This window comes from Rhincodon typus, chromosome 36, assembly GCF_021869965.1.
Source record: "Rhincodon typus isolate 14 chromosome 36, sRhiTyp1.1, whole genome shotgun sequence".
NCBI classification, from domain to species: domain Eukaryota; kingdom Metazoa; phylum Chordata; class Chondrichthyes; order Orectolobiformes; family Rhincodontidae; genus Rhincodon; species Rhincodon typus.
Genome location: NC_063367.1, coordinates 17511003 through 17534451, shown reverse-complemented (window position 1 = coordinate 17534451; position 23449 = coordinate 17511003). Strand labels below are relative to the sequence as shown.

The 23449-nt window shown below is 41.2% G+C and overlaps 1 protein-coding gene across 2 annotated transcripts in view; it reads right to left on the bottom strand.

The window, feature by feature from the left end:
- Window positions 1-1256: 1256 nt before the first annotated feature.
- The window catches only part of fbxo22 (F-box protein 22), a 22731-nt gene continuing 538 nt past the window's right edge, over window positions 1257-23449 (bottom strand). The window contains exons 2-7 of one of the 2 annotated variants that reach the window (XM_020519260.2): window positions 22199-22343; window positions 19615-19699; window positions 18344-18457; window positions 11991-12158; window positions 5936-6101; window positions 1257-2107 (exon numbers count right to left, since the gene is read on the bottom strand). In XM_020519260.2, the coding sequence (XP_020374849.1) occupies window positions 1690-2107; window positions 5936-6101; window positions 11991-12158; window positions 18344-18457; window positions 19615-19699; window positions 22199-22343 (1096 nt within the window). In that variant the 3' untranslated portion in view covers window positions 1257-1689. The other variant, XM_048617155.1, reaches the window with a different exon arrangement.

Here is a 23449-nt window from a genome sequence, read left to right as displayed (position 1 = left end):
GTTATACAGTCATAGAATTGTACAGCATGGAAACAGACCCTTCAGTCCAACTCGTCCATGCTGACCAAATATCCTAAATTAATCCAGTCTCATTTGCCAGCATTTGGCCCATATCCCTCTAAACCCTTCCTATCCATATATGCATCCAGATGCCTTTTAAATGTTGTAATTGTACCAGCCTCCACCACTTCCTCTGGCAGTTTGTTCCATACACACACCACCCTCTGCGTGAAAAAGTTGCCCCTTAGGTCTCTTTTAAATCTTTCTCCTCTCACCTTAACCTATGCCGTCTAGTTTTGGACTCCCCCACCCTGGGGAAAAGACCTTAGCTATTCACTCTATCCAAGCCCCTCATGATTTTATTAACCTCTATAAAGGTCACCACTCAGCCTCCGATGCTCCAGGAAAAATAGTCCCTGCCTATTCAACTTCTCGCTATAGCACAAACACTTAAACCCTGGCAACACCCTTGTAAATCTTTTCTGAACCCCTTCAAGTTTCACCACATCCTTCCTATAGCAGAGAGACCAGAATTGCATGCAGTATTCCAAAAGTGGCCTAACCAATGTTCTGTACAGCTGTAACATGACCTCCCAACTCCTACACTCAATGCACTGACTAATAAAGGTAAGTGTACCAAACGCCTTTTTCTCTATCCTATTCAACGTGTAGCACTCCCACTTCTAAGTCAGAAAGACATGGGCTCAAGCTTCACTGCAGAGAGTGGAGCATAAAATCAAGGTTGTCACTCGAGCATAATGCTGCATACACTGTCATCTTTCCTAAAGGATGTTATAGCTGAGACAACACGTGCCTCTCAGGTAGATACAAAAGATCCCATGGCAGCATTCAAAGAGTAGTTTCCCTTGTACCACAGCCAAGGTTTAACCCTCAGCCAACATAACTGGAGCACTGCATGACTATTATCCTGTTTCCAACATTGACCACACTGCAAATGTATCTTGTTGGCCATTAAACATTTCTGGGTGGCCCAAGTTTGTGAAAGGTGCTTACAGATGCAGGTGTCTCTTTTCTTTACAAATCTCTTTGTTGATATGTGCACATTTCCCGCATTCACCATTATTACTTTTTACCAAAGCATTAACAATAATCACAAGAGAGACTCAACCAGCAGATTTAGTGGAACGGTTCAGAAAGTTCGAGATTTTCCTAGTCACAGCAGTTAAAATCCTGCAGAAACCTTTGGTTTAAGTCACAAAAAAAATCACAAAATTTTAAAAATTACATGGGAAGGATCACCAGAAATATTGCTTGTTTATTCATGATTAGTTCTGCATTCCAGTGTAATAAAGAGCAAAATCAGAACCATGTCAAAAACTATGAATCAATTAAACTGACGACATCCGAAAGCTTAGTTTTACCTCCTGTTCTATTGAGACACAAGAGAATTGTTTCAGTAGATCACTTAGCTCAAACATGAGCCTGTTTATTTTGAATCAGACCCCTCCCATTCAGAAATGGTGACACACCTCTACAGCAGGTGTGACTTGACCCTATACTGTGCCATTAGAGTCCGAATTATTTGAACCCACTCTACAAATTTGCTTGGTCCATTAGAACAATTTTGTGCAAATATCTTCAAAATGACGGAGACAATCTCACAACAGATGTGCATCTTTGCATACCATGGGCCCAATGTTCGAGCCTCTTGAAGAGATTTTTTGGTTTTTATTTTACAGGTCCCAGATGGACAAGCGCAATCACCGTAGTGTATCCATGAAGCAACTCATCACAATCTGAAGAGTTGCTACACTCCCTCAGCGAGAAGTTTTCAGTCACAATGCGATCACAGCCAATTTCTCCATTTCCAAAGAAACCGAATAATGGAACGCTGGGAAACTGCTTCCTGAAGGCGTCTGCTTCCACGTTTTCCTTGCTGGAGTAATAGTTCTGACCTCGCCCGATGCACGCAAACATGAATCCCACTGTGTTAACCTCGGGTATGTTGGCCGCTTTGAGACGCTGCATTGCCGCTTCAGCACTCTTGGGCGTCTCTACATCCTCGTCCAGGAGAATAGATGCCGCCTGGATTGATTTTCCACTTAATGATAAGCCAACAAAACCATACATGTGCCGTATGTCAATACTAGAAAGGTTTGGGTGGTGGGGGGGGTGGGGAAGAAATGAAAGTAAAACATTGATTGTGAAAGACTGCTCGGTCATAGGCAACAGGAACAATTTTCTGCAGTTTCAATGGAACAGAACAGGATGGATATTCGGTCTTTAAAGCACAATAAATGTAAAATAACTCTAATCAGCAAATGCTTATACATAACTTTGTTTCCAAAGCTCACAGGAAATGGCACATTTACAGAAATAACGTGCAAGCAGCGGACTGTTGTAGATTATGTTGGGTGTCTCTCACCTCTGAGATCAGAGTTGGAATCACACCAGAATTAAGGGATGAAAGTATCTTATCTGTTAGCTGCAAAAGTCTAACTTTAAACAAGATTGTAATATCTTCATAAATTGGATAGCAGTGCAAAACCATCCTGACTGGATAAAGCCCACTAGTGGAACAAGTAGGACTCTTTTAAGGTTAAGACCCAATGTTTGGGGAAAATAGGGAGAATTATTTGAATCTAAATTACACCTAACTGGACTTAATCCTAAAGTTTAACATCTCATTCCGCTGAACATCTCTCACCTCAATCAGCGTAAAATTCATAAGAACAAACCAGGTGGCAGAAAACAACTTTAAGATCCATTTTACGTTTTAAGTTACTTGTTTAATTTAGTCACCTCAGTAATGGACAGGTAAGAGGACTGAATTATAATTAAATGCTTTCCTTCTCTCCATGGGAGTTAATTCTGTAGAATTTGTAAATTGGATTAAAAAAAAACATTTACAGCTGAGCCCAGGTGGGCCACAAACTAAAATAAACCAACAGCATGACTCTCCAATGATTAACAACCTGTGAACAAAATCACTCGAACATATGGCTCTGAAATGTGGAAGTTCTAAGGCAATTCTAGTAGTGGATTTCTAATTAGGAAGACAAATACACTTCGCTACTTATTGTTGAGTCTGTAATTTATCGTCCAAGTTTTACCTCTCTTTGATCCTTCATATCTTTGACTAGGTGCTACCCGGTACTGTATCCTACAACTTGTTTCATCACCTGGGATTTCTTCGTCCTTACAGCATTGACTCACTTTACACTCTAACTGGCAATCGATGCAAAAAATGATGATGGCACTACCCACAGGAAATGAGAAACATATCTTTTGAAATGATAAGGATTGGATAGGAAAGCGATTTGTACTGAAACGAATGCCATTAAGGCTTTCCTCCTCTAAGATGCAAGTTCAAAACACAGTGAAGTCTTTTTTTAATGTTGACGATTTACTAGTGAGTAGACAAGGGCAGATTATCACTTTAATCAAAAGAACACAGGAAGCAGGCACATTCATTCTGACTGACAAGAACAGTCAATCACACAAATGCACCGAAACAATTCAACCAACTTCCATCAACTGTGCCAAAGTAGTCATTCCAATATTGAATTCTCCGCTGTATCTACTTTCAAGGATTGTTTCTGTATACACGTGGAAAATTTTTCACTCAGCTTGGACATTAAGGAAATACCAGGGTCAATGCCAGCACATTGCGTACATTAAGCTTTGGATGTGACAGGCAGTCGGAGCACTCTGTCTGTTTTAAGAAACACTATGGGGTTCTCTCAGCTGCTCCTCCTGCAAAAAAAAGTCACCACAGGCAAGAGTTATAGGAAGGATATTATTAATCTGGAGAGTGTCAGAATAGATTTACCAGCATGTTGCCGTGTGTGGAAGGTTTGAGTAATAAAGAAAGGCTGGAGAGGCTGGGACTTATTTCACTTGAGCGTGGGAAGTTGAGAGGTGACCATACAGAGGTTTAAAAAATCATAAGGGGTATAATAGGGTTAATGGCAGATATCTTTTCCCTAGGATGGGGGATTTCAAGACTAGGGGGCACATTTTTAAAGGTGAGAGGAGACATTTAAAAAAGACATGAGGGGCAAATTTTTAACACAGAGGGTGGTTCGTGTGTGGAATTAACTTCCTCAGGAAATGGTAGGTGTGGGCACAATTACAGTGTTTAAAAGACATTTGGATAAGTACACAAATAGGAAAGGTTTGGAGGGATATGGGCTAGGAGCAGGCAGATGGGACTCGTTTAGTTTGGGATTATGGTGGGCATGGACTGGTTGGACCAAAGAGTCTGTTTCCGTGCTGTATGACTCTAAGACTGTCTTACCCTGATGAGGCGTTGTTGCGCAGAATGCCTTCCACTTTTGCCTATGTGCAACAGCCCTGTCCTACTTCAGCTATTGTCAAAGCATCACAGGACATTTGAACTATGTGATAAAAGATAGAGAAAAATGTATATACAAATTCTGAAAGCTAATCAATGTGAAATGTTAACTGTGTTTCTCTCTGGAGTGATGCCAACTGATCTGCCCTGTACACCAAAAGGCTTTTGTTTTTGTTTGGATTCCCAGCATCTGCAGAATATTTTGCTTTTGCATCAATAAATACAGGTGTTTTTCCAATATATTTGGTCCTTATGCACTAATCCATCTTTAACTTCATGAGATTGTCAAGGTTGTAAGACTGCAACATCAAATCATTGAGGGCTGAAAGGGGACCATAGATGTCCGATCAAATTCTCATAATTTAGTCACTCGCAAAGATTGTTTCAATTGAATGACTTGGATAGTGAAATAAGGAAGTTCTTAATCAGCACATCTCCTTATATGACATCTGTCTCAGTTTACTTATTTTTTAAAACAACGTATTTCACTTACTGCAGATGCTAAGGACCTGAAATTTCTTATATTTCTGCTAAACCACCTCAGTTAGTCATAACATATAAAATGGTTATAGAATAGGGCATCATTTGGGCCATCGAGGTCATTCCAGCTCTCTGCAACAGCAATTTATACAAATCCCATTTCCTGCAAGTTTCTTGACTTCAGGCATTTTCCCAACTTGTTTTGAAAAGCGTGAATGAATCAGGCTCCAATACTTCCGGCAGTGTGTTTCTGTTTGTAATCAAATGTGAACAGCTTTCCCTTCATGTCACCTTTGATCCTTTTGCCAACTGCTATAAATCTTTAACCTCTGGGTCTCGACCCTACCATCAATAGGAAGTTTCTTCTTATGTACTCTCTGCTAACTTTGGAAGAATTTTCAGCTTGTCTTTTCAAATTTCATCTCAACCTTCTCTTTTTTAATTAGAACAACTCCAGCTTCTCCAACAAATCCATGTAACTGAAGGCCCTCATTCCTGGAATAATGCTTGCAAATAATTTCTGCACCCTTTCTAAAACTCTCATATCCTTCCTTAATTGTGGTGCCCAAATTGGATACAATACTTCAGTTGAGAACACATCAATTGTTTATAAAGATTCACGATAACTTCTTTGCTTTTATACTCAACACTTCTAATAATGAAGTCAAGGATTTTGTGTGCCTTGTTAACTGCTTTCTCAGCATTCCCTGTGTGCAGAAAAGCACTTCTAACAATAGTTCATGAAATAATGCAGGAATCCTGGACGACATTATCTCTGTCTCTGCTGAAGACAATGAGTAACCTTCCTCCTCAAGAACAGCTAGTTCAGCACAGAACATGGGACAAATCTGAGACTTCCATGATCTCCAGGGCTCACTAACACTTCAAGTAGTGCATTTACCTCTGGGCCTTCGGGGGAGCTGATTTGCAAATTTTTACTGCAATCTGGGAGCATGCAGTTACACGGCAACGTGGTAGAGTAGAGCTTAATTATACTGCAGGGAATCAGCTTGATGGACAGATAAATCATTCAGTGTCATGGAATGAATTAATTGTGGGAAGAAAGCACAGAAGCATTTCTCCCCAGTGTTAACAAGATACATGTTCACATAAAGACTCATTCATACAGGCACCTACCTTTCAGAACTAGGCGAAACCACTTGGTCAACGTGGCCCCCAATAACAACAGTGTTGCTCACATTGAATGGTTTTGTGAGACGCTGAATGAAGTCGGCAGCTGCAGGTTTAAAGGTGTTGTATCCAAATAGGAAGACGACACGCAAGTCAGGGTTATCCTGAAGACCTGAGAGAGGAAGAAAAAAGAATAACAAAGCTGTGCCTTTCTCAATGTACCCTGGATCTGGGACAGATTTTCTTACAGGCATATCAACAATAAAAGTAAATCTGGAATTATTTCCAACAGGGAACTCATTATCTTTATATATCATCAAATGAAAAGATGCTAGCAATGGCTCATATACAAGCAGTTTGAAGACGATATTAGCATATATGTCCTTTTCATTTCATTTTCACTAGATACAACAATAGGGATTCCACTTTCTTATCCTTTATGAATAAAATTTCAACTGGCTGCCAAATGTGTCTACGTAACCACGAATGCACTTCATAGCTATTCATCATTTGTGAAAAGGTTTTAAAAGATGTGACGAAGCCCTGTACAGGACACAGTCAACAACCTTCATAGGAGTCAATTTTGACACAAATTTTCTACATAATCGAAATCCCACCAAAATCAATCACCGAGCAATATCACTGTATTCATTCTAGTCCCTGAACTTTTCTAGTGGAAAGCACTGTAATGGACGACTATACTGAAACGAGCTCTAATGTTGATTGAATCTTTTCCAGAGTTTCACTGTAGATCCTATGCAATAATTCTCAGTTTAGGCACTGAACAACACAACACAAAGCTTTAACGCAGCACCATCCAGTGGTAACAGATCAGATACCAAATAGCTTTTAAAAAGAAAGAGAAAACTGTGAAAGATTAAGAAGCTATGCAACTTGGAATTCCAAATGGCAGTCATCTCTGCCTATAAAACAACTCCTCCACTGAAAAGCAGGACATCTCCAAATCCTTCCAATGTTACCATGCAAAAGGACAAGCGTAGCAAAATCAAAAGCATACCATCACCTTAACGTCACAGTAACCTAGCTTGGAAATACATCATGGCTGATCTGCTCTAGGCCTCAACACTTCTTTTATGCCAGCTCCCACTGCTGTCAACTCAATATTTCAAATCTACAAAAACCAAAAGAACTGCGGATGTTGGAAATCAGAAACAAAAACTGAAGTTGCAGGAAAAGCTCAGCAGGTCTGGCAACATCTGTGGAGAGAAATCAAAGTTAATGTTTCAGGTCCAGTGACTCTTCCTCGGAACTCCAGTTACAGAGGAGGATAAAAATTGCAACAGCCCCACACCACCAACCCACAAACAAAAATAAAAAGTAATTCACTGACATAAAGCAACAACATGTTTCCCAAAGACCTAAGATGGTATGTTTTCTCTCCTTCACAAAAGCAGGGCACTAATACCTAGCTGTCCACCACTGACGCTGAGTAGCAGCTGCGTGTATCATTACAAGATGCACTGCAGAAATTCACCAAAGATAGCACCTTCCAAACTCACGACCACTTTTATCTAGAAGGACAAGCACAGCAGATATATGGGAACACCACCCCCTGCAAGTTCTTCTCCAAGTCACTCACCATCCTGACTTGGAAATATACCACAAATCCCTCACCGTCGCTGGGTCAAAATCCTGGAATTCCCTCCCTAGTGGCACTGTGGGTCAACCTACAGCAGGTGGAATGCTGCAGTTCAAGAAGGCAGCTCACCAGCACCTTCTTAAGGGCAACTAGAAATGGGCAATAAATGCTGACCAGTCAGCGATGCCCACACCCCACAAAACGAATAAATTTTAAAAAAGCCAGAAGCTTAGAGTGGGCATTGCTGCCTGATCTGGATGCATATACGTAGGTCTTTGAATTGGCAGGACAGGTCGAGAGAATAATTAATGAAGGTAAAAGATCCAAGAGAAAAGAGGTTATGTTGAACTTGTCTTAAATATTAGTTGGGCCTCAGTAAGTCACTGTGTCCAGCCTGGGCTTTAAGAAGGATGAGAAGGCCTAGGAAAGGGTGCAAAAGGATCAACAAGAATATTTCCAAAGATGTGGAACCTCAGTTATGAAGATAGATTGGGGAGGTTAGGACTATATTCCCGAGAGAAAAGAAGCCCAAGAAGATATTCAAAATTACGGTCAAGACAAGTGAATAAGTAGAAGCTGTTCACAGTACTGAAAGAATCAGAAATGAGAAAGATTTAAAGTAACTACAAAAGAAGCAAGAGTGACGTGAAGAAAAGTGGTTTCCTGTAGCAAGTGGTTAAGATCTGGAATGCACTGAGTGTGTACTGGAGACTGAAGCACTTAAAAGGGAATTAGACAGTTATCTGGAAAGGAAGAACATGTTAGCTTACAGGGTTTGGTATTAACTGATTTGCTTATTTGGAGAGTAAATGGGCCAAATGGCCTCCTGCTACACTGTAACCCAAGAGAACTGGAAAAGCAGTTTGACCTTGTTTGTCAAAATACTTGATTACATTATATTACAAATCTAGACTGTCAAATCAGTTGTGGGGTAGATGCAACATTGATAAAACAGGTCGTAGGGATTAATTTAAAACTGTCCAAATACTCCACTTAATACATTTAACAGCAGTTAAGACAGCAAAGTGCAAGGTGCCTTAAACCTGCCATCTAGGCAGGATCAAAAATGCAGGCTTCATAAGGTCACGAGCCAGTCTGTGTAATGTCTGGAAGGCAAAGCAAAAGAGCTTGCTAATAAATTGGAGTTTTCCACATTAAGTCTGTCAAAATCCAGTAAATGGGCTACACGCTCAACCACCAGCACTTATTATACAGAGTCTTTATGAAATTTTGTTCTGTATTTGCATACTACTAGCTATCATTCTCTGAGACACAAATGCAATTAGATCCATTTAAACGTATTATGAATGGAAATCAGACATAGGAACAATTTTTGCAACAGGGATATCATAGCTGATTTGTTGTAATTGCTGCTTTGGGGTTATGAGTAACTACTCTTTGCAAAAGGATGCGGAAGAGGGTCAATTATTAAACAAGCTTGCTATAAAATGATGCATCTAGATTCCTCTATACGTATGCAAACCAAAGTTGTTCATTCAGTGGCAAAAAGCAGGTTACAATGAGCTCCAATACCCAGAATTAAGTCACATAAGTCAGCAACAGCTGTGCTTCTAAGTGCAATCTTTTGCTGGAAATGTTACACACACAGGTATCAGGTGGGAGTCAGCCTAAAACAGCACCTTCTCTCAAAGCAGTCCTTGACCCTGCCTTGGAAACCCACAAAAGGGGTGTGCCTTTTATTACATCAGAAGTGCAAACTGCTTTTCCCACCACGCACCAGCATCCTCCCAGTTGGAATTGGGTTCTTTTATTTTTAATCCGGTGGTTTGGATGTGCTTTGATATGCCTCTGGGCATCACATCCTGAAGCAGGACACAACACCATGCGGGCCTCTAGCACCATGCCATCTGATCACTAATGATCCGCAACTCATCTCTGTTTTCCCACTTTTGATCCAATTTCTGGACACCATTGCCTAGTGAAATGCTTTGTAACTTCGCTCAAGAAGGAATACAGAACTCATAAGTGAAAATCTAAAAGGAGTATTTGTTCTAATACTCGGGGTAAGTACAGCAACAAGCTGCATGTCCAGGTCAATCTTGGATGTTATTTAAGTAAAAGATAATGCAAATGCTGAAAATGCTGGTCCATTGAGCACATACATGAACAGCTGAGACTTGGAAAACTTAGGATGCATATATTAGCACAGTTTTCCTGGGATCTTGTGACACAGTGGTAGTGTTGCACTTCAGGATATGACACCCAGAAGGCATATCAAAACACATTCAAACCTGCTGATTAAAAACAAAAGAACACAACTCCAGCTGGGAGGTTGCTGGTGTGTGGACAGAAAAGCAGTCTGCACTTACGCTGTACAGACAATTCTGAATAAACAAACCATGGAGAAGACAGACCAGCTCTTGCTTCTTCCTTTGCCAGGTGGATATTTAACAGATAATACTTAGTCAATTAATTTAGAATTACTATCTTTACGTCCATTTTACAGTGCTATATGGATTGTAGTCAATCTGTATACAATTGGATATGGTCAAATTTTACATCCGCTTGCTCGCTATCACATGTACAGTCAACAAGGCTTTTAAGTCCTTAGATCCATTGCTAAAACCAACTTCCATTCCAGGATTTCTTGCTCTTAGCAATAACATGCCTCCTCTGTTTAAACTGTAACATCTTTATTTGGAAATACCCTTGCTGTGAAAGTTCCTTGTGGAGAGCTTCACAAGCCATGCTGGCAGGAAACAGAAGCCTCATTTCAATGATGGATGATTTGCTGCAGTCAAAGTGGATCCAAAGCAGCCTAAATATTCCAATAGTCTCTCTCCCTTCCAGCCACCCACTGTGCAAGTAAAGCACACACACTAAGCTCAAGTATACAGTGAGTAAAATGTGACAGCAGTTCAAACGTTAAATTACAAGTTTAATTACAAGAATCTTAAATCTTGTAGTAGCTAGAACAATGAGATGTAATATGCTTTTATTAACCCTGCAAACAAATTACAAAATTTTTGAAAAGTTCACAACATAAATTGAAAATTAAAATCAATAAATGTTTTGGCAAACATTGACAAAGGTGAATAACTGAATGGTTAGAGCAGAGTGAGGCCATTCAGCCCATCTCTATAAAAACAACTCACCTAGTCCCACTTCTCCACTTCTTCCCCAAGTATGGTTTCCCTCCACCCCCCAATTTTGGATAATAACCCAACTCCTCTTTGAAGGTCTCGATTTGAGCTGTTTCCACCACGTTCTTAGGCAGTGCATTCCAGATCTTAACCATCCACTGGGTTAAAAAAAGAAATGCTTTCCTTCAGGTTCCCACTACTTCTTTTGCCAAAAATGAAGCTTAAAAATTTCATATCCTGAGTTGCAGGTCATAGTCAAAGGATACAGGGATGAGCCCTGCGATAGGGATAAACCTTCTCACTCCATCAGTTGCAAACTATTAGCTCATCTCAAAGACTTTGGCTGCTCAGCCATTGACTATATTCAAAACGGAGTGATCATTTTCCTTGGCTAAAGGGAATTGGAGAATTATGGGGATCTGGTAAGTGCAAAGCTGAGATAAAAGGTTAGCCACGATCTGAATGAATAGTAGAATGGGCTCAAAGGACTGTGTGATCTATATCTGCATCTTTTTATTGTTCTTATGTTTGCAAGTGCATTGCAACTGGAATTCTCCAACCAAGCAATGAGCCCATCCTTCAGCTAACCCACCATGATACAAGACAATACAGATGTACTCACTAAAGTTGGAATTTCTGGCCCACAAACTGAAGTCAACTTCCAGTTACCAAACAACAATCAAAGCTCCTTACCAATAAATGAAATCCAATGCATTCAGCACATTCAATTATTGTCAAATTAGACTGTGTTCTCAGGGACTCTTGTGGTGTAGAAATCCATAGCAAACACTGGGAAAGCTGGACAAAATCAGCAGATCTGGCAGCAGTCAGAACCCCAGGCAAGTGTCTCTACCTCTGTGCCAGAAGATCTGACTTCAATTTCCACTTGTCGCAGACATGTTTATGACACATCTCTGGACAGGTTGATTGAAAATAATTCTTTTTAGTTAGCAACTTTTTATTAGTTAGTAAGGATTTCCAAAACTAAATTCTTAAGTACTTTTTGTTTTAAGAAGTTTTACATCCTTGTTAACTATTCAATTATTGACTTGAACAAAATCCATGATCTTTGCTAACAGCACTTTAACTGTAGAAACCATCCTTAGAGCATAAAATATCTCCTTTTACCTCATGATAATTAAAGAGGAGTAGACATAGGTCATACAGCCCTTCATGCCCATTCTGCCATACAATACAATCATGGGCAATCTTCCATCGCAACTTCACTCTCTCACCGGTTGCCCATAAAACCTCAATTCCCTCAGTACACAAGAGGTTGAACAAGCTCTCAATTTTTCCAACACAATTTTACACTTATCCCAACAGTGGATGAGGGGAGATCAGGAAGAAAACTTGCCTGCTTCTTGCAGTTTTTCCTGATGGAACACGTTATTGTTCAAATCTTTGTTCGACAGGTGAAAGAATTTGACTGTCACTCCGTCGATTTTGGGCAGGAGCAGGGCAAACCCTGCAATTCCATCTTCTACCTCAAGAGGTCTCTGTGTGCCACATCCCATAGGCGTGTCTGAAAAAACAAATCGTTAACGAAGTGATAAATTCGAAGTTACAAAATCTGAGGGAATAAAGTATTTTCTTTAGAGAAAAGATCAACCTTTGGTCATGCTTTTAGGTCAATATTTAACATTGAAACTGCCTCTGTAAACATTTAGAATGGAAACCCTGTGTATAAACAATGACAGAAAATGTAGGCTCTGGCCACTGGGTTTCTGAAATTTCTATTGCCAACTTTTCACACAAAAAATGTGTGCATCAACTGAGCACGGGCAAAACAATGGACAATTACTTGTAAAATATTATTACTGACATTTAATCCGAAGTACAGAACTCTCAATAATATTACTAGTATAACCCATTTGCCACCTCAAAATACTTCCATTTCCATAAAATGCTTTTACTTGCCTGAAATTTCATAAAATGTTCAATTACATTCGACTGTCTAATAACATATCCCTATTATAAATGTCAGCAATTTAGTTCATCACTTTGACAGCTTGTCTGAAACACAGATACTGAAGATAATTGTGTTTAAGTTGGGCTGTGAAACTGAACAGCATAAACAGAACGTCAAGTTTCCCACCTCAAATTAGAGAACACATGGGAACAGACCTATCTTTCCAAGTTAGGGAGATTATCATGTTGGAGTCCAGTTCAAGGAAAATATCCAAAGTTTGTCAGCACCGAGTTGCTAAGCCATTTAACTTTTGGGAAATTGCTCCATGAAAGACTGGATGGCACAACTGAAAACTTAACCTCTTTTCTTTTACAGATCAGAATCTGGTGAGATGTGCATTGAAACAATGTGCTCATGCTCAAATGGCAGATAACCAACTATCATGTGCTATCACCACCATACTGAGTGCAGTTCCACATTTCCATTCCAATTACGCAGTCCATCTACTGAGTATCAGAACCTACTAATGATCACAAGGTAACAATTTATTGAAACCTTTTCTCTCCTTGAGGCACGGATTGGATAATCTATACCTTCCATGAAAATACAAAGCTGTAAATATTGTCCAGTCAAATATTCAAATTATGCAAAAAGTATTTTTATACCAAGTCCAATCACCCTGAATAAGTCCTGGATTTTACATTCATTTGGCGAACAAGCAGGTTGGACAGGCTCAAGGTCTTCAAAACTCCCAATGTGCAGGAGGTTTTATTGCAGATCATAAAACTTTCAACACAGTTTACATGAGAAACTAATATGGGTTTGATAAAACATGCACCATCATGCCCCACTAAAAGGTGCAAAGTTTGGTGTACTGCTCTGCAAAGCATGCTTGGGAAACAAAAATTAGCTAAGGATCCTGTCACTAAAGGGCAAACTAGAAGTTTCTGCTAAAAAGAATGCACAAGCATGCTGGCAGAGGACAGAATCAAATTCAGTTTGTTTGCCGTTCCAACAACTGAACAGCCAGATGGCATTCGCTTTCTTGGCACACATGACGTGATCATAGAATGGTTGCAGCAAAGGAGGCCATTCAGCCCATCCTGTCAAAAACAGCACTCTGCAAGGGCAACTTAGTTAGCCCCATTCCCTCGTCCTTTCTCCATATACCTGCAAACTTGTATCTCTACAGATAATTATCCAATCCCATTTTGAAAGCCACACTGTAGTGATTGGAATGAGCACCAGGTGGATCTCATTGAGTATGAGATCCTTGATTTGCCCAGTTTAACAACCCCAATCAGAGAGTGCTGGCTGACATATATAAATAGGAGATTGTTACTGGTTCCCTGGCCACATTGGTGTTTTTCCTGGTGCTGTAAATATTGAATAAAATTATTTGCACAAATGGTGTTTTCACTGAATCCCTATACTTACACACACACACACATGGGTGCTGTGCGGGGAAAAATAAGCACTACTGCTATATAGCATAGTGTGGGGATAACAAAAAAAAAGGAAAAAATAATAAACAGGAGATTCAGAGAGTCTCCTCATTCTACAGAGTGGCTCTGAGCAGGCTGGTGAGAGCTCATGTTGACCAGGAAACAATTCTGCGATTCTGCAAGTCTGCCCAGTGCCATTTGCCTTATGGGCAAAAGTAGAAGCGGAAATCAGGAGGCTGGAAAACAAAGGAATCATCAAACCACTACAGTTTGTGGAACAGACAACACTAGTCATACAGATTGTGAGGCCTGATGGCTCAGTTCCCCTTTACAGGGATTTTAAGCAAACGGTAAACTGCTTCTTGTGGCTGGATAAATTCCCAATCCCACGCATAGAGGACTTGTACGCAAAACTGGCGCCGGGGGTGGGAGGGGGGGGGGAGGGGGGTGGGGGGGGTGGGGGACTGTTCTTCAAAAAGCTCAAAATGAGCCATGTGTTCCTGCAATTGTGGCTAGATGAGGGGTCCCAGAAGTATGTCACAATTAAATCAAATAAGGGTTTGTATTAATATACAAGACTGCCATTTGGAGTATCATCGGTCTGCGCACTTTTGCAGCAGACAATGGAGAACATTTTACAAGGTCTAACCCAGGTCACTACTTACTTGAGTGACGTGCTAATAACCTGGAAGTCTAATAAAGAGCACTTGGACATAGTGCTTAAACGTTTCTCCCAGGCGGGCTTACATCTTAGAAGGGAGCAATGTGCGTTCCCGGTGCCCCAAGTGACCTACTTGGGTTGCAGAGTCGACAAGACTGGTTACACCTGTTGGAAGATAAAGTGAGGGCAATTGAAGGTGCCCTGGCTCCCACGTGTACCACAGGATGCCTTGAGTCAGCCCTCACTGACAGATACACCACCGGTGCTGATTCCCCTGGATGAGTCCGTTCCAATTTTAAACTTTCTGGACATCCTTCCCACCACTGTTGACAATATCTGACTGTGGACACTAAAAGATACTGTCTTGGCAAAACTAAAACAGCTGGTGGTTAAGGGGGAAACAAAAGGGCCATCACAACCAGGAATGAAACCTTTTTGAACCTGGCAAGACCAGATCACCAGAGAGGATGGCATATTACTATGGGGAGCAAGAGTGATTTTCCTGAGTAAAAGTCACTGCCAGATACCGGCTGAATTCCATCAGGATCATCCAGGGGGTTTGCAAGATGTTATGTCTGGTGGCCAGGACTGGGTGCTGACATAGCTGCATTGGTGCCAACAAGGACAAAAATTACTGCCAGCAGCACTGCCATGTACCGTGGGGTTGTATGGGGGTATCGGGAGTGAAGGAGAAGTGGTCACGGGTACCGCATGGGCCCCACCTATGCCTGTCTCTTTGTGGGGCACGTGGAACATTCTTTGTTCCAATCCTAATCCAGCACCCCCCAACAACTCTTTCTTCCGTGTAACAATGATATCATTGGTGTGTTTCCCTCTCTCGTTCAGAATTGGAAAAATTTATCAATTTTCCTTCCAGTTTCCACCACCAGACATATATTTTCCACCCCCCCAATTCCTTGTCAGCCTTCCAAAAGGACTGTTAACTCCAGGACACCCTGGTTGACTCTTCCTTCACTATCAACACCCTTCCAAAGCCCCACGGCACCTTTCCCTGCAACTGCAGAAAGTGTAACATCTGCCCATTCACTTCCTCCTCTCTCCGTATCTAAGGGCCCAAACACGCCTTCTAGGTGAAGCAACGCTTTACCTGCACACTTCATTCAATCTAGTCTACTGTATTCGCAGCTCACAATGTAGTCTCCTCTACATGGGGGAAATGAAGCTTAGGCTGGATGACCGCTTCACAGAACACCTACGTTCTGTCTGCAAAAAAGACCCTGAGCTTCCAGTTGCCTGCCACTTCAACACATTACCTTGTTCCCTAGCCAACATCTCTATTTCAGGTTTGCTGTAGTGCTTTAGCGCAAGCTAGAAGAACAACACCTCATTTTCTGCTTGGGAACTCTGCAGCCTTCTGGCCCAATATCGGGTTCAACAATTTTAGGACATAAGGCACCTTCTCCCATACAAAGAACAAAGAACAATACAGCACAAGAACAGGCCCTTCAGCCCTCTCAGCCTGCGCCAACACATTTTGCCCTTCCATACTAAAACTGTCTTCACTTACAGGATCTGTATCCATCTATTCACTTCCTATTCATGTATTTGTCCAAATACTTCTTAAATGCTGCTATTGTGTCTGCTTCCACCACTTCCTCTGGCAGTGTGTTCCAGGCTCTCACCACCCTTTGTGTGAAATACTTACCTTGCCGCGCACATCTCTTTTAAACTTTCCCCCTCACACCTTGAACTTGTGTCCCCTAGTAATTGACCTCTCCACCCTGGGAAAAAGCCTCACACTTTCTACTCCATCCATGCCATTCAAAATCTTATAAGCTTCTATTAAGTCGCCCCTCAACCTCCTGTGGTCCAGTGAAAACAAGCCCAGTCTACCCAACCTTTCTTCATAGCTAAAATCCCCCATACCAGGCAACATCCTGGCAAACGTTTTCTGTACCCTCTCCAAAGCATCCACATCCTTCTGATAGTGTGGTGACCAGAACTGTATGTAATATTCCAAGTGTGGCCTAACTAAAGTTCTATAAAGCTGCAGCATAACTTGTCTATCCTTATACTCAATGCCCCTTCCAACGAAGGCAAGCATGCCACAAGTCTTTTTTTACTACCTTATCTACCTGCGCGCCACCTTCAGCGATCTGTGGACCTGCACATCAATGCTCCTAAGTGTTCTGCCATTCATTGCACAATTTCCATCTGTACTTGATCTTCAAACACGTACCACCTCATGGTTGTCTGGATTAAACTCCATCTGCCATTTTTCTGTCCATGCCTGCAACTGAACTACACCCTGCTGTATCCTCTGAAACGTCTCCTCACTATCCGCAATTCCACCAATCTTTATATCGTCTGCAAACTTACTAATTAGGCCAGCTACGTTTTCCTCCAAATTCTTTCTGTAGATTATGAACAGCAGAGGTCCCAGCATTGATCCCTGTGTAACACCACTCGTCACGATCCTCTATTCCAAAAAGCATCTTTCCACTGCCCAGGCCAGTTCTGTAACCATCTTGCCAGTTCAACTGTGATACCATGTAATTTCACCTTTTGTACCAGTCTGCCATGAGGGACCTTGCTGTCTATCGCTAATAAGCCCATTTGCTTCTAAAAGCGTGTACATCTTGTCCCCGAGAATCTTTTCCCTACCACCGACTTTATATTTGGTTAGGACCTCACCTACTTCTTCTGGCCCCAAGCACAGATTCCCTCCTTTGTCCTTGAGTGGGCAACCCTTTCCCTGGTTACCCTCTCGCTTTTTATATATGTATAAAAAGCCTCAGGATTCTCCTTCATCTTGTTTGCTAACGACCTTTCATGCCCCTTTTCGTCTTTCTAATTCCTTGTTTAAGTTCTTTCCTACTTTCCTTATATACTTCAAGGGCTTCACCAGTCTCCATCCTCCTAGGCCTTACATGTGCTTCCTTTTTCATGTTCTTACCCCAATCCCCACACACCAGGCCTTGTTATCACATAGTCTGCTATTACGCACTATCCATTGATAGCCACTAATAGTCCCATTCGCAGCCATTCGTTCTTCTAGGCTGACCATTATCCACTCCTTTCTCTCTTTGTTTGGGCTGTTATCTCCACTTATCATTTACTCCTTACACCCTCTCCCCACTCTACCTTATCCATAAAAACCAACATTTTCCTAGCTACCATCAGTTCTGAGGAAGGGTACTGAGCCCGAAATATTATTAACTCTGATTTCTGTGAGCAGTTACTGCCAGGGACCTGCTCAGATTTTCCACTGATTTCTGGTTTCATTGCCCCTCATCTCCTTTTGTTCTTTCATCATTCACTTTAAATTTTTGTCTCTGGTTTTTGATTTGTTTCCCATGCTCAAGAACATCCCCAGGTCTCCTCTCAAACTTCTAAGATCAGTCCTAGCTTCTTCAATTTAACTGAAATATCTCATTTCTGGACCTATCTTAAATCTTTTCTGCCGCCACATGCCTTTTCATCTTTGCGAAAGTGTGGCTCCCAGACATAGAGGAACACTCCTAATGCAGACAAAACATGCAAGTGTAGTAACAACGAGCAACCTGTGACTGACATCACAGCAGATCCCTCACATAGAGGAGAATGATACTGATGGAATTTTAATATAGTTTCCCCCATAAGGATTCTAACATTGAATCTTTTCAAAGTTTCAATCCAGTCCACTTCACCTTGTTCAAACATACAAATGTCAGGACATACAGACAACTTACAGACAATTCCAGGGGAACTGACCCCCAAAGTTTTGCACTCCGAAGGCAAAAGATTTTCCAATTTTGCTGCCATTTCTGCCGCTTTGCTTCTCTTCGACAACCCATCCCTTCTCTCTGTAACATTCAAAGTCAAAAAGAAGGCAACAAAGTATTAGTTAAGGTCTAATGTATATATCCATACAAATACAGAACATAAATGGAGACAATGGCAAATGGTAGTGAAAATAACAACTAAACTATTTGGCATTATACCTGTATAAGATAGCAGGGAGAAGAAATAAACTGTAAAAGGATCCAATAGCATGAAACTGCCATAAATCTTAAAAACGCACATAATTAGAACTATACAATCCCTACTGTGTGGAAGCAGGCCATTCGGCCTGTCAAGTCCGCATCGATCCCCCGAAAAGCATCCCACCCAGACCCACTCCCTAACCCATCCCTGTAACGCTGCATTCTCCATGGTCAATCCACCCATACTGCACATATTTGAACTGCGGGAGGATACCGGAGGACCCAGAGGAAACTCACATAGGCACAGGGAGAATGTGCAAACTGCACAGAGACAGTTGCCCAAGGCTGGAATCGGAGCCGGGTCCCTGGCGCTGTGAGGCAAAACTGCTAACCACTGAGCCACTGTGCCACCCCAACTTGGTTTGGAAGTATGAAGACAGATTTTAAGAAACTATTTTCAAAGTTTAATTTCTCAGCTTTCATTAGGTACAAATTTAGAGAATGCAATAATGAGATTTTTCTTCAGCATGAGATTGTTTATTGTTGTTCAGCACTATCATTCCATGAATAAAATTGTGAGGAAGCACAGCTTTAAAGCGTTGGATTGAGTAAATGGGTATTAGTAGGGAGTGACACACACAGTGTCTGATTTTGCATTGAAAGAAGAATTGCCATTAGTTTTTAAGATCAGATTTTTTAAAACCCAGGATGGTGAAAATCTGAAACTCACCAGCATAAGGAATAGTTGAGGCAAAAAGAGCAAGTGTGTTTGAGGGGAAGCTTGTTAAATATGAGGGAGAAACGAATAGAAGGAACTTTATAGGATTAGATGGAAAAAGGTGACAGGAAAGTCACATGGAGCATAACCTAGAACCCCAAATTAAAAATAAATCTGGGTAACTGATCAAGTCACAGATCATAACACAAATTAGTTGTTAATTCAATTAAAACAATTGTGTTACTTATACTGCTTAACTTAAATTTTAAATATAAAAAATAATTTTAAAGACATTTATATCCAAAGTACTGCATTTCACCTTTCTTCCGCCTGTTAGAACTCTGTGTGCTGAAAGTATCAGTGCCGGCCATGTAAAGTACTATCTCTGGCAGCACATACACTTCCTATTCAAGGGAAAGAGAGAGAAAAAGAGAGTCAGAGAATCAATGAAAACACACTATTCAACAGGAAATGGTCTATGAACACAGTGAGAAGACAAAAGAATAATGCAAAAATGCTTTTATTTTAGCAGAGTAAGTACAGGTAAAATGTCCTTAAAGCAACGACATCTGGACAAGTTATGTGCTGGATTTCAGATCTTGCCAGTTTGGGTGAAGCAGTGCAGTGTCAGAATGGGTCAAGGGTCATTCAGACTATGGAAACAACAGACACACAAGGCCATCCAGCTATTTTCCTCAACTAATAATAATTAAAATTCAATCACGATTGCTTACAGCTGGTCCTTCCGACATCGTCGTATATTGACAGCCATATATGAGATAATCTGAAATTGAAAACAGCGAAGGCCAAAAATTGTAAAGGTGATAACTGGGTTTGCTGATTTTCATAGAGGGTGTTAATTACTTTTCAAAATGGCAAAGTTACATTGAAAATATGCTGTTTATGGTCTCTGAGCAAGAATTGATAAACTCCTTGCAATCTGTAAACCTTTTCACCCTACATTAAATAAACTCTGACTGGCCTCTGATATGGAGGTATTAAAGCAATATGATGCTTTAAAATACATCTACATCTTAATCACAGAATATATTGTTCCATAACAAAACAACATGAATCCCATACTTTGTGCTGAGGATGGCACCTGTTAGGAATGGTAAGTTCAGTTGAAACTGAACTGGACCAGGCACTGCAGCTACAAAAGCAGGTAAGCGACTGGGAATGCTTCAATGGGGAATTCACATCCTGACTCCTCAGTGCCACCATCTGCATGAAGCAAGTGCAATGAATGCTCTCCACTAGCCCGGTTAGCTGCAGCAACACTTAAAAAGTTTAACACTATCCTAAGGTATGTTAGTGAGCCAGATGAGTTTTTCCAACAATTGACAATGGTTTCAGAGTCATCATATTCTTAATTCGGTTTTTTTTTTTTTTAAATCAAATTCAAATTATACTATCTGACAGTGGGATTTCAACCCAGGGCCCCACAACATTATCTGGTTTTCCAGATTAAGAGCCTAGTGATAATACCACGAGGCCATTACCTCTCCAATGTAGCCAGTATGAATAGCGCCCCATCCACCACCACCAACAGGGTGGCAGCAAGGTGTGCCATTCGTTGGAAGCACTGCAGTAGCTTACCAAGGCTGCTTACAAACTTGTCACCACGATGGGACAAGGGATGCAGATGTATGGGGAAACCTGCAAGTTGCCCTCCAAGCCACATACCATCCTGATTTGGAATAGATGTCGTCGTTTCTTCACTGACACTATGTCAAACCCATCCATAACAGCATTGTGAGGGCTTCAAAAGAGGGTCACAGTTTAAAAAAGGCAGATCACTAAAACCTTCTTGAGGGCAGTCATGGATAGGCAATAAATGATGGCTCTGCCAGCAATGCCCCCATCCCATCAATGAATATAGAATCACATGCAGGAAAGTTTTGTAAGGCAGTGGTTCTATTACTAGGACTAAGAGCCAAAATATCAAATTTACATTTCGCCCTTCTCACCTCACTGTTAACTTGGAAAATTGACCTCAATAAATTTGGTGAATGTGATCAAACATTAATGAGGGGAAAAAAGTTACCTGTCAGATTTTTCCAAAAATACAACTGATTCAAATGGTTCACTGAAGACGCTGTTATCCTTTTTGCCAAATTCGTCCCTCAACTTGGAAATTATGACAGCAAATTGATGACAATAAATTTAATGATAAATGCAAATATAACACCTCCCATATTGAAGGGCACACGACATTCACTGAGGCTAATGGGAAACAAATCAGACACTGAGCCAAAGAAAGAGAAGATTGACAAAGGCTTTTGTAGTTAGATTTAAGGAAGAAATGGAGATGGAGAGCAGAGTTGAGAGAGGGAATTGACTGACTCTTGACTTCAGTAGATTAGTGAGTAGATCAAATATTCCTCTTCCCTTGATCCTCGTCCCTTGTTGGGGCTGAAATATCTGTTGGGTAAGGGTGCTGAAGGATGATGGAACAAAGGTGAGTAAATGCAAAAGAGTCATGATTTATTTAAACTGAGCAGGTGTGAAGTATTAAATAGCATTCTACTGATCCTAACCTGAGTAGTTTAAATACAGGTAAAACACAGAAAGAAATGCTATAAATCTTAACTTGAAATACAAAAACCAGAAGATTCGAATGTAGTGTTACATTTGATCCAAAGACAAGAGATGCTAATAAAATAAAACAATCCTACCACAACGCTCACAGCCACACAATGTCCCAAAGCATTTTACAATGAGTAACATTATGTTGAAATAAAGTCACTACTGCAACTTCAGAAATTTATGCTGGCGAATTGGCATTTTAGATCACTTCTCATGTCATTTTGAATTCACTCCATCACACTTCTATCATTTACAGCAAACATCATAAAGTAAGAACAGCACCAGAGAAAGCCACTCGGCCTACTGAACGTTACCTCCAGGTCAACAAGCATTTTCTTCGCCAGGAAATGATGGCTATCATCCTCATTGACGTAAGAGTGGCCTCTTGTAGAGATCCATGACAGCCTTTGGCGTGTCCGAATGACCCTACGTGCACAGTCTCTCCACAGTCTACAAACCCTAAAATATTATTTATTAAAATGTTAAAACACAATACGGCAGATTCTGCTTTGGAGTTCAGGATGACAAGTGATTTATTATTTTAGGAGGCTGGTTGCCGATTGAGACTCCCAAGTTTTTCAAGTGGCTAGGAGGCCCCGCTCATGGCGCAGTTGATGTGTCCCTATGCCTGGACCAGGAGGCGCAGGTTCAAGACCCACCTGCTCTATAAGTGTGTAATAACATCTCTGAAACCTGTTCATTAGAAAAATAGGTACATAAAAACAGAATTCAAGTGGCGGGGTGGGCCCTTTGTGGCATGGTGGGAGTCACGCTGCGCACATCCTTCCATTTCATATACCCATCCAGATGCCTTTTATAAGTTGTAATTATACCAGCCTCCACCACGTCCTCTGGCAGCTCATTCCATACACGCACCATCCTCTGCAGGAAAAAGTTAACCCCAGTCCTTTTTAAATCTTTCCCCTCTCACCTTTAACCTATGCCTGTCCTTACCCTCGACCAGGAGGCCCGGGTTCAAGTCCCAGCTGCTTCAAAGGTGTGTAATAACATCTCTGAATAGAGTGGACGAGAATGATTAGTAAGTTTGCAGATGACACCAAAATTGGTGATATAGTTGACAGTGAAGAAGGTTATCTAAGATTACAATGAGATCTTGATTAATTGGGCCAGGGGGCTGAGGACTGGCAGATGGAGTTTAATTTGGGTAAATGTGAGGTATTGCATTTTGTTAAAACAACCAAGGGTGGACTTATACGGTTAGAGGGATATACGCCAAACGTAGGCAAGTGGGACTAGTTTAGTTAGGGAAACTTGGTTGGAATGGATAAGTTGGACCGAAGGGCATGTTTCTGTGCTGTAGGATTCTATGACCCTAGAAATAGGTTAAGTAGAAAACAATTGCAAGTGGCATGATTTGGGCAACAGTGGGTGGGAGAGAAGAGGGTAAGGAAATTGTTAACGGGTTGTGGAAGCTCACTGCTTAGCAGGAGGGGGTGTTGTTCACCAGAGATTGTTGACAGGGGAAGGATTGATTGCCAAGTCGAGGGTTACGATGGCCAGGGTGAGAGGGTGAGGGGGGTGAGAGGTGAGGGGGGTTGAGGGTG